This window comes from Mandrillus leucophaeus, unplaced genomic scaffold (genome assembly GCF_000951045.1).
Source record: "Mandrillus leucophaeus isolate KB7577 unplaced genomic scaffold, Mleu.le_1.0 Scaffold59, whole genome shotgun sequence".
NCBI lineage: Eukaryota > Metazoa > Chordata > Mammalia > Primates > Cercopithecidae > Mandrillus > Mandrillus leucophaeus.
Genome location: NW_012106363.1, coordinates 4961056 through 4972706, shown reverse-complemented (window position 1 = coordinate 4972706; position 11651 = coordinate 4961056). Strand labels below are relative to the sequence as shown.

Sequence of the window (11651 nt, the reverse complement as noted above, 5' to 3'; positions counted from 1 at the left end):
ACCACCACGCCTGGCTAATTTTTGTATTTTTAGTAGAAATGGCGTTTCACCATGTTGGCTGGGCTGTTCTCGAACTCCTGACCTTAGGTGATCAGCCTGCCTCAACGTCATAAAGTGGTGGGATCACAGGCGTGAACCACCGAGTCTGGCTTCAAAAGTTAACTAAAATTATTCCCTAATCCATCCTTTCTCCAAACAGTTATTTCAGGAGGAGATTCTAATTGAAATAGACCTCATTAGCAGGAGCTGATTTGTAGGTTTTATCTTTTTTTTTTTTGGAGGCAGACTCTCATTCTGTCACCCAGGCTGGAGTACAGTGGTGTGATCTCAGCTCAGTGCAACCTCTGCCTCCCAGGTTCAAGCGATTATAGTGCCTCAGCCTTCCTAAAGTAGCTGGGATTACAGGCACACACCACAACGCCTGGCTGATTTTTGTATTTGTAGTAAAGATGGGGTTTCGCCATGTTGGCCAGGCTTGTCTTGAACTCCTGGCCTCAAGCAATCTGCCCACGTCAGTCTCCCAAAGTGCTGGGATTACGGGTGTATATGCCCAGCCTTGTGTTTTTTATTTTTTACTTCTACAATGACTTGCAGTTGTTTTTATTTTATTTTTTATTTTATTTATTTATTTACAGGCACGCACCACCACGCCCAGCTAATTTTTATATTTTTAGTAGAGACGGGGTTTCACTATTTTGGCCAGGCTGGTCTCCAATTCCTGACCTCGTGATCCACCTGCCTCGGCCTCCCAAAGTGCTGGGATTACAGGTGTGAGCTACCGCGCCTGGCCCATCAGCTGCTTTTATCAGAGGCCACGGCTCTAATTGACTGGGGTTGGTGGTAAGAGAAGAGCACAGGAAGAAGTAAAGAGGAGGCTGTACTCCCCTTCCATTCACACCATAGTGAGATCCTGTTTATATTGGCTTTCTAGACCAAAGTTGAAGTTTATCTTTTGAAAGTTTTAAGTTCTGCTTCTGCTAGATTTATTTCTAATTTTACTATTTCTTTGAGACAAAGTCTTGCTCTGTCACCCAGGCTGGAGTACAGTGGCACAGTCATAGCTCACTGAAGCCTCGAACTCCTGGGCTCTAGCCATCCTCTCGCCTCAGCCTCCTGAGTAGCTGGGACGACAGGTGCACATCACCAATGCCCAGCTAATTTTTGTATTTTTTATAGAGACGGGATCTCACCATGTTGCCGATGCTGATCCTGAACTTCTGAACTCAAGCAATCCGCCTGCATCGGCTTCCCAAAGTGTCGGAAGTACAGGCATGAGCCGTCGGGCCCAGCCCTACTTCTGATTTATAATAATTGGTTCAATGATGGTGGGACCCTAGAGACATATAACAGGTAAAGGGGTTAACCAGGAAGCATCCTTTACTTGTTGGTGCCTAAAGGTTTTCCACGCTGAGACTCTTCACTTCATTTATACCTTTTTGTCCCACCATCATTCTTTCTTTCTTTTTTTTTTTCCTCCCCCTAAAAAGACAAGTGTTTCCCAGCCTGGGAAACCTAGTGAGACCTTGTCTCTACTGAAAAAATTAAAAAAAAAAAAAAATAGCTGGGCATTATGACATGCACCTTGAGTCCCAGCTACTTGGGAAGCTGAGGAGAGGAATATCGCTTGAGCCCAGGAATTCAAGGCAGCAGTAACCTCTGATCATGCCACCACTTTCCAGCCTGGACGACAAAGCAAGAGCCCGCCTCTTAAAAATTTTTTAAATAAAAGACAAATAAGCTGGGTGCGGTGGCTCATACCTGTAATCCCAGCACTTTGGGAGGCTGAGGCGGGTGGATTACCTGAGGTCAGGCGTTCAGGACCAGCCTGGCCAACATGATGAAACCCCGTCTCTACTAAAAAATACAAAAATTAGCTGGGCATGGTAGCGGGCACCTACAATCCCAGCTACTTGGAAGGCTGAGACAGGAAAATTGCTGGAACCCAGGAGGCGGAGGTTGCAGTGAGCTGAGATCGTGCCATTGCACTCCAACCTGGGCGACGAGCAAAACTCAAAAAACAAATAAATAATAAAAAATACAAACTTGGGACCCGCTGTGGTGACTAATGTCTTTAGTCCCAGCTACTCAGGAGGCCGAAGTGGGAGAATTGCTAGAGCCCAGGAGTTCGAGGATCCCTAGAGCCCAGGAGGTCAAGGCTGCAGTTAGCTATGATTGTGCCACTGCATTCCAGCCTGGGCAACAGCAAAGACCCTGTCTCCAAAAAGAAAAACTGAAAAAACAGGATCTTACTTTGTTGTCTAGGCTGAACCCAAACTCCTGGGCTCAAGTGATCCTCACACCTCAGCTCCCTGAGTAGCTGGGACTACTGGTGCATGCCACAAGGCTTAGCAACCCTACCATCATTCTTATGTTTGGTTATTTCCCTCGTAATCTTTACTTGATAGGCCTTTCACTTGACATTCAGGAAAATGATGTGGATCTAGTTTGCTGGTTATAGGCCAAATGACCTGCAACCTGGTGGTATATTTGGAGGGTGGTGGGGCGAATGGTGTCAAAAATAAAGGTGTGGTTGCTCTTCATGGATCTGCCATATAGTGGGAAAGGTATTTTTTAGTTTGTATGACTGGCTTACATACCCCATACTAATCTTGAAGTCTCTTCCCATTGGCTTTCTTTTTGCTTAAATTTTGGGATACTCTGGCATCTGTTACATTACAGGAGAGACATCCAGGAGACAGCAAAAACTATAATGAATGTATCCGGCACGAGACCATCAGAGTTGCAGTCTGTGACATGATGGAAGGAAAGTGTCCCTGTCCTGAACCCCTACGGTATGTGTCAAGAGGGCTTGCTTGGTATTATTCCTTTGGGGCACTTGGGTAGTTGGCACCTTTGAGGAACTTTGGGGCAGAGACAGTGTTGGGCACCAGAGGGAGATAGAGAAGAAGGAAAGATGTGGTTCCTGCTTTTAAAGAACAAGCGGCTGAGGGTTACCCAAGAGAAAGTTCAGAGAGCTACTGTGTTGGAGAACGCCAAGCCTTTGGGAAAGGCAGTCCACACCCTCAGGGAGTTTCCAGTTTGATGAAGGCTTGGATGTACTTTTTTCCAGCCAAATGTGTAGAGCACTTCATAATAAACTCATTTCTTAGTGCTAAAGTTTATTTTTATTATTTTTTATTTATTTATTTATTTTTTTTGAGATGGAATCCCACTGTGTCACTCAGGCTGGAGTGCAGTGGCCGGATCTCAGCTCACTGCAAGCTCCGCCTCCCGAGTTTACGCCATTCTCCTGCCTCAGCCTCCCGAGTAGCTGGGACTACAGGTGCCCGCCACCTCGCCTGGCTAGTTTTTTGTGTTTTTTAGTAGAGATGGGGTTTCACCGTGTTAGCCAGGATGGTCTCGATCTTCTGCCCTCGTGATCCGCCCGTCTCGGCCTCCCAAAGTGCTGGGATTACAGGCTTCAGCCACTGCGCCCGGCCTGAAGTTTAAGTGCCAAAACTGGATAAGCAATGTCAGGGTTAGATAAATAAATTTCTAGGAGAATTTTGAGTAAGGTTTGCGATTAGGGATGGCCTATGAAAAACAATTGAGGTGAAGCAAGTCATGAGTTGAAGTTGGGATTCAAATGGTGAGTACTGGCCTGGTGGTGGCTCACGCCTGTAATCCTAGTGCTTGGGAGGCTGAGGCGGGAGGATCACTTGAGCCCAGGAGTTCGAGACCATCCTAGGCAACATAGGGAGACCCCATCTCTACAAAAATTTTAAAATTAGCCAGGTGTAATGGCATGCTCCTGCAGTCACAGCCACTCAGGAGGCTGAGGTGGGAGGATTGCTTGAGCCTAGGAGGTTGAGACTGCAGTGAGCTGTGATCACACCACTGCACTCCAGCCTGGGTAACAGCAAGACCCTGCCTCAAAAAGAAAACAAATGATGAGTATTTACAGTCACTCTCATAATTCCCAACGTGTCGGGGAAGTCAACCACGGGCAATTAGATGTTCCTTTTTCCATTTTACATTTAAAGATCCTTGTAGAGGCGGGGCACAGTGACTCACGCCTGTAATCCCAGCACTTTGGCAGGCCAAGGAGGGCAGATCACGAGGTCAGGAGTTCAGCACCAGCCTGACCAACATGCTGAAACCCCATCTTTGCTAAAAATACAAAAATTACCTGGGTGTGTTGGCACGCACCTGTAATCCCAGCTACTCAGGAGGCTGAGGCGTGAGAATCACTTGAACCCGGGAGGCGGAGGTTGCGGTGAGCCAAGATTGTGCCACTGCACTCCAGCCTGGGCAAAAGAGCGAGACTCAGTCTCAAAAAACTTAAAAAATAAAAAATAAAATAAAAAGATCTTTGTAGAAAACAGATTTGGACTTGGGAATGGTAGGTGTTTAATTTGGCATTAAGGTTAGGTAAGGAGGCTAGGCGTGGTGGTTCACACCTGTAATCCCAGCACTTTGGGAGGCAACGCAGGTGGATCACTTGAGGTCAGGAGTTCCTGACCAGCCTGACCAACATGGTGAAACCCCATCTCTACTAAAAACAAAAATTAGCCAGGCGTGATGGCACATGTCTGTAATCCCTGCTACTCAGGAGGCTGAGGCAGGAGAATTGCATGAACGCGAGAGGCAGAGGTCATAGCGAGCTGAGATTGCGCCACTGCACTCCAGCCTGGGTGACAGAGCAAGACTCCATCCGGGAAAAAAAAAAAAAACAAAAAACGATTAGGTGAGGAAGGGGTGATCTGTACCCCTAGGTTTCTGACTTAACTTTTCTGCTTGTTTTCCAGAGGGGTGATGGAAAAGTCCTTTCTGGAGTATTATGACTTCTATGAGGTGGCCTGCAAAGATCGCCTGCACCTTCAAGGCCAAACTATGCAGGTAATACAACCCCTGCTGCTAATTGTAGAAGCCCTATAGCTGGCCATTGTTCATTTGCCTCTACTGGCAAAAGTGTGCTTTTGCTTCCAATAAGAACTCAGAATTTGGGCTTGTTTTAAGGAAGGAGGCTATCGTTGACCAAATTGTAGATAGACAGGTGCAGTGGCTCATGCCTGTACTCTCAGCACTTTGGGAGGCAAAGGTGGGCAGATCTCTCGAGGCCAGTAGTCCAAGACCAGCCTGGCCAATATGGTGAAACCCCATCTCTACTAAAAAGACAAAAATTACCCAGTCTTGATGGCTCATTCCTGTAATCCCAGCTACTTGGGAAGCTGAGGGATGAGAAATGCTTAAACCTGGGAGGCAGAGGTTGCAGTAAACTGAGATTGCACTACTGCACTCCAACCTGAGCAGCAGGACAAGATTTCTGTCTGCAAAAACAACAACAAAAACACATTATTGATAGACTAATGTAAACTTTACCACCTGGTTGGTAAGAGGATGAGAATTCTCCTGTCCTGGAGAATCAGTTCTGTGTATTTGGATCATCTTACTGGTGGTCTTGCTTAGAAATGGGAGACTTGTGGGGCCCAGCACAGTGGCTCACACCTGTAATCCCAGTACTTTGGTAGGCCAAGGCAGACAGATCACTTGAGGTCAAGAGTTTGAGACCAGCCTGGCCAACATGGTGAAATCCTGCCTCTACTAAAAATAGAATAAGCCAGATGTGGTGGTTCGTGCCTGTAATCCCAGCTACTTGGGAGGCTGAGGCACAAGAATTGTTTGAACCCAGGAGGCAGAGGTTGCAGTGAGCCGAGATCACGTTGTTGCACTCCAGCCTTGGCAATAGAGCCAGACTCCACCTCAAAAAAAAAAAAAAATGGGTAACTTGGGTAACTGACTTAAGATTTCTTAAGGCTCTCTCCAGCTCTCGTACTATGTCTATTCACCCACCCAACACCAACAGCAGTAGGAGGAGATGACTTATTCTCTCCAGTGCTACTTATAAATGGTAGTTTTCCCTTCCTTCCTTCAAGGACTTTCCACCCACCTGTCTCATTTAAGCACAAAGGGCAGGGCTGGCTTAGGACTAAGTTGTCTCCTAAAGCCTTTTTGAGAGTGTATCAATGACATATGTCCTAGTTTGTTCCCCATCAGGAATTCTAATTGCTGGTATCCAACAGCATTAGCGATACCAGTGTGTAAAGGAAAAACAACTGGTGATGAGGGATGGGAAGGGGGACAGCATCTGGGCAGAAGGAGAATTAGAGGAGTTGGAGCCATGGATGAAAGAAGATTTGTAGAATTGACAGCTTCATAGATAAATGTGGAGCTCAGTCATGAGGGAGTTAACTTTCATGAATGAGAAGTGCAGGCTGTAGTCCCAGTGACTGTGACTAGCACCCACTGCCATCCCACTCAGGATGAGGGTAATGTGTGGGTAGAAGTGTGGAAGGAGTTCTTGTGAGAGAAGCAAACAATGTGAGAGGGAAAGTTGTGTACCTTTTGGGGGCTGTCGCACTACTTTGCTGCCTAAGTCCCTATATAGTATTTTAAACTTTTTTATACCATCCACTCAACTAGTTGTTTTTGAGACTTTGGGGGCAATTAAACCTTTCTGTAAAATGTTTAGGGATCTTTGTTCTAGAATGAGAAGGACTAAGATCAAGGCTAGGTGGCCCTGGAGCAATGCCCAGAAACCTGGACAGGAATGGAGTGACAAGTCCCTGGGGAGGAGTACAGGTGCTTATCTGAAAGTCAGAACTCTTGAGTTCTAGACCTGCCTGTGACCTTAGAAAAGCAAATTGCCATTTTTGAGTACAGAGAAAAAAAGGCAACTTTTACTTTCTGTGGTTTTTATGAGGTTAATTAAAAACATAGGTATACTTTATAATTCTGGTCTTGAGTTTCTCTTCCCTATCTCACCCTTACTGTCCCTTCTTCCGGATATTGGTTTGCTTTTGAGGAATACCAATACATATTCACTCTAGCCCAAGCTACACCTATTTGGGGCAGTAAGGGTGTCTTTTTTTTTTTTTTTTTTTTTTTTTTGGAGACAGTTTCAGTCTTGTTGCCCAGGCTGGAGTGTAATGGTGCAATCTTGATCTCAGCTCACTGCAACCTCCGCCTCCCAGGTTCCAGTGATTCTCCTGCCTCAGCCTCCCGAGTGGCTGGGATTACAGGCGTGCGTCACCATGCCCAGCTAATTTTGTATTTTTAGTAGAGACGGGGTTTCACCTTGTTGTTCAGACTGGTCTCAAACTCCCAACCTCAGGGGAGCCGCCCTCCTCAGCCTCCCAGAGTGGTGGCATTAACAGGCATGAGCCACGGCGCCTGGCCTAGGTGTCATATTTTTAAGCAAAGGTTATTTTGCCTGCTGTTCGGGACTACCTATGCTGTTAGGCCTTCCTGCTCCCATGGCTCAGAAGTTGAGCTTGCATTTCACATGAACCCGAAGCTGCTTTCTCTAGGATCAGACACCCAAACTTGAATCTTCCATCCCCTTGTCTCCTTTCCCCCATAGGACCCTTTTGGAGAGAAGCGGGGCCACTTTGACTACCAGTCCCTCTTGATGCGCCTGGGACTGATTCGTCAGAAAGTGCTGGAGAGGCTCCATAATGAGAATGCAGAAATGGACTCTGATAGCAGCTCATCTGGGACAGAGACAGACCTTCACGGGAGCCTGAGGGTTTAGACCCTGCTCCCATCTCCCCTTTCCCCCCAACTCAAGAGTCCCAGCAGAATTCCTTCCCCCCACCCCAGGGATGGAGAGGCACTGTGTATCTCCCTCCAGACTCGAAGTCATCCTGCAAGATGGCGAGAACCAAGCAAGCTCGGATCCCAGGGTGTGGGAGTGGGGGGCCTGTTCCTGGTCTGACCTCCTTGGCACTGGAGCATCTGGGGCGACGTTCATCTGTTCATCCCATATCAGGGGCCAAGGTACCTTTACAGGAGCACCTAGAGCGAGGGCCTCTGGCAAAAACAAAACAACCAACACACCTCTCCACAGGGCCAGCTCCTTAGGGATAAGTAGAAGACGGAAATTGCAGTTCCAAGAGGGATTGTGCCCAAATGATTTATGGGGATACCTGGAAGGGAGCTTGGGGTGGGGGCTGTCTGTGACACTTAAGCAGTCTGGGTGGTTGTCTATTTGTCTGTCTTCAGTCTTGAAGCAGGGCTTCCCAATGCCCTTTTCCTCCCTGCCTGCCTTCCCCCATTATTTCCCACAGGCCAGCATAATTTTGTTTTTCCTAATTTATAGTCACTGTTCTAGACAGACCAAAGAGAAGGAACAGTGGTGGAGTCTAGGCTGCTGATCAGTAAGCTTTACCTAGCACCTGAGCACCTTTCTCCCCTCCCCCCTTTCCTCACCCTTTTCTAGATGTAAGACAGAAGGTAAATGTGACTGGGACTTAACCAAGGTCTTGGTAAAGCCTGCATAGGCACCGTAAGAAGCTGAAAATATGTTTGTTCCCACAATCACTGATTTGAAAAGTTCCCGGCACAGGCAGCTGCTGTGTATATGGGATTAGAGCCACTACATAGAATAGTCTTACAGATTTTCATAAATACTAGTCACAATGAGGGTATTTCTTTTGAGGGTGGAGTAAGTGGGAGACTGATGCTAGTCATTGTATTTTGTTGGGCTGTCCTTGTGTATTTTCACCCCAGCCTGTAGTCCTCCTCACTTCAACCCCAGGGATTTGTGGGGAGCAAGGGTAGCCAATGGCAGAGGGGATTAGGGCTGGGGCTCTGGAGGCTCCTCCCCTTCTTTCTCCTTCCGCCTCCCCTGTGCCCCCAGCTGCTCTTGTCACTGACTCTGATGGGTGTTTGCCTGGCTGTGTTGCTTCTCTGTATTTAGCTGCAGTGATCCTTTAGCTGGTTGGCTCAGAAAAAAAATGTGCTTTAGGTGCCCTGTAATCCTGGGCATCAAGGGAATCCATCCTTCCCCTTTTTGATATGTTCTCCCCATACTTCCAGATTTATTGTTATGGCTCCCAGTGGGTATTGGCAATTCTTGTGATGCAGGGCCTCAGTCAGTGTCCAGTCATGCATAAGGGAGAGGATAGTGTGTACCTGCCCTGCCCGCTGCTATGAAAGTCTCTGGCTTGTGGATCATGGGACTCCCCTTGGAGGATCTGTGCAAAGCAGGGCTGGGCAAAAAGGAGAATGTCCTACTTGGGAGGGCAGGAAGCAAAGGAACTGGACAGGGATTGGTGGGCTTGGGGAACGGAAGTTTATCTTGGATACCCATGAAGAGGCTGGGTCTCTTCACATGAAGATTGAAAAGGGACCCTGCTTCCAATTTCCCTCTTCCATTCCTAAAGCTACTCCAGGGCTTAGAAAAATGCCCTTGGTCTGTGGGTCCAGTGTTGTCTGTCATCCATTTAAGTGTTCCCACTTTCAAGTGACAATCCTCTCCTTGGCCCTGCCATAGGGCAGAGCATGTCTGGCATAGCAGCCTGACTTTTATGCCCTAATCTTGAGTTGAGGAAATATATGCACAGGAGTCAAAGAGATGTCTTTATATCTGACTGTATATAAATGAAGTTTTCTTTTTTTTTTTTTTTTTTTTTCCTTTTTGGTGCAATAAAGTTTGTTTTGGCAGAAGGAGGAAGTGCCTGTGGGCATGGGAGGGCTTGTGTAAAGGAGGAGTGGGATCATCTTGTTAACTACACCTCACCTAGGCCTGGAACTGTTAGGGAGAAGGAAAGTGCTGTGAATTGTCTGGAAGCCAAAGATTTGCATAACATGGTGGAAGGGCGGGGCCGGGTGGGGAGAGCAGGACAAGTTTTCTCATTGGAAATGGGGTTCATTTTTTAAGCCTCTGGTAGTCAGTGACATCTTAGTTTCAGCGGCTTTCAAAGACCTATTCCAGAACTTGGAGTGAGCATGTCCTACAAGGACAGGCAGAGGTAGAGATGGGCCCAGGCTATATCCTGCTAAAGGAAGGGTCTCAGTATGGAAAAACCATTGAGTTTTCAGATTTCCAGTATAGTAGCACTTTTTAAGGATCTTAGCCTTTAGACTAACGACTTTGGGAGCCTTAAACAACTCTGGCCTCTTCCCTCATCACTTCTACTTGCTGTAGGAGATTCTTGCTTTCTGATGCAGAAGCTTTTACTCTTCGCTGACCATGTGTGCAGAAAAATGTCTACACACAGTATGTGCTGCCATTCTGTACTGTGCAGTGATACATGAAGGCATGGGCTCGGGTTAATAGGCCTAGGCTCCAGCTTTGGCTCCGCTGAAGCTGGCGGCCCCTGGCAAATTACTTTGATTCAATCACCTGTGACGCTGAAGGCTGCCTACTTGGTGAAATTTAAGTGAGCTGTATGTAAAATGGGACAGGGTAGGTGTTCAGTAAATGACTCCCTTTCCCACTACTGAGGCTAGAGGGACCTGGCAATCTAGTACAGGAGGGTGAGAAAGCTAGTAGGGAATTTGAGAAAATAGAACATTCCCTAACTATTGTTTGATGCCCCTCAGAGTCCATTGTTTTCTTTCCTCCAGTTGAGCCACGATTGGACATTGACTTCTATTTCCTTCACACTCACAGCTAACTTTGTCATAACCTAGAGGAAACCAGAAGAGGCTGAAAGAGTGAATAGTATTTACTGATCCATTAGGACCAGCTAGTTTGAGATAAGGAACATTTTATTAAAAATTTTTGAATTAGCATAGGCTGTAATCTATGTCTCACAGCTACAAAGACTAGACAGGCCAGGAAACAACCTGCATTCCAGGCCCAGCTCTTCCATGAACTTGCAGATGACCTGCACAAATCATTTTATATGTGCTTGCCGTTTTCTGTGTTAATCAGATTATCCTTACTGAATGAGCGAGGTCTTCTCCAATAAAGATGCAATGTGAAGGCACTTTTCAAAAATAAAAGAATGGGGGAAGAAAGAAAAACTTGGAACTTTTTCTATTTTTTTTTTTTTTATAAACAAAACTACCCAGGTTTATTTGCCCTCCTCCTCCTCCCTGCCTGCTGCTGTGTGCCGTTCCACACGCAGTCAGGGGAGGGCTTCTCTGGCCTCTTCAGCTGTAATCTCCTGGGAGTAGAGGTCAGTGAAGAGAGCTGGCAGCCAGTAGTGGGCCTCCCCTGGGGCCTGTAAATCCAGCCACGCCAACCCTTCCTTCAGCAGGTGTTCCTGGAGGGAAAAGGGAAGAAGAGCGGTTTGAGAACAGGGAGGTTCCGTAGACAAAGGGTAGGTAAGCAACCCCCAAACCTATTTTGGCTTCAATGAGGTTTTCAAACTAAATCTACTAAGTGCCTTCAGACATTTACACAACCAACTAAATGAGCTGTTTGGCCTTGGCCTTTGCCTGAATGTGAAAAATGCTACGAAGTCATTTAACTTGTGCTGCTGAGGAAGAGGGGTAAAGCCTAGCATAGTGGGATATAGTGGAAAGAACACATGGCTACAGAAATATTTGCTGTATGGCCTTCAGCAAATCACTGCCTCCATTTTCCCAGAAACAACACAGAGATCACTGTTTTGTTTTTTTTTTTTTGAGGCGGAGTCTCGCTCTGTCACCCAGGCCGGAGTGCAATGGCTGGATCTCAGCTCACTGCAAGCTCCGCCTGCCGGGTTTATGCCATTCTCCTGCCTCAGCCTCCCGAGTAGCTGGGACTATAGGCGCCTGCTACCTCGCCCGGCTAGGGTTTTTTTGTATTTTTTAGTAGAGACGGGGTTTCACCGTGTTAACCAGGATGGTCTCGATCTCCTGACCTCGTGATCCGCCCATCTCGGCCTCCCAAAGTGCTGGGATTACAGGCTTGAGCCACCGCGCCCGGCCTGAGA

General features: G+C 47.0%; 2 protein-coding genes across 2 annotated transcripts in view; one reads left to right on the top strand and one right to left on the bottom strand.

Annotated features, from left to right (window-relative positions):
• Positions 1 to 9453, top strand: part of UBE2Z (ubiquitin-conjugating enzyme E2Z) — a 40786-nt gene extending 31333 nt beyond the window's left edge. The window contains exons 6-8 of the mRNA XM_011999382.1: positions 2680 to 2792; positions 4749 to 4839; positions 7364 to 9453. Coding sequence (XP_011854772.1) covers positions 2680 to 2792; positions 4749 to 4839; positions 7364 to 7534 — 375 coding nt within the window. The 3' untranslated portion in view covers positions 7535 to 9453. The remainder of the gene's footprint in view (positions 1 to 2679; positions 2793 to 4748; positions 4840 to 7363) is intronic.
• Positions 9454 to 10745: 1292 nt separating this feature from the next.
• SNF8 (SNF8, ESCRT-II complex subunit) overlaps positions 10746 to 11651 on the bottom strand; it is a 26064-nt gene continuing 25158 nt past the window's right edge. The window contains exon 9 of the mRNA XM_011999319.1: positions 10746 to 10997. Coding sequence (XP_011854709.1) covers positions 10860 to 10997 — 138 coding nt within the window. The 3' untranslated portion in view covers positions 10746 to 10859. The remainder of the gene's footprint in view (positions 10998 to 11651) is intronic.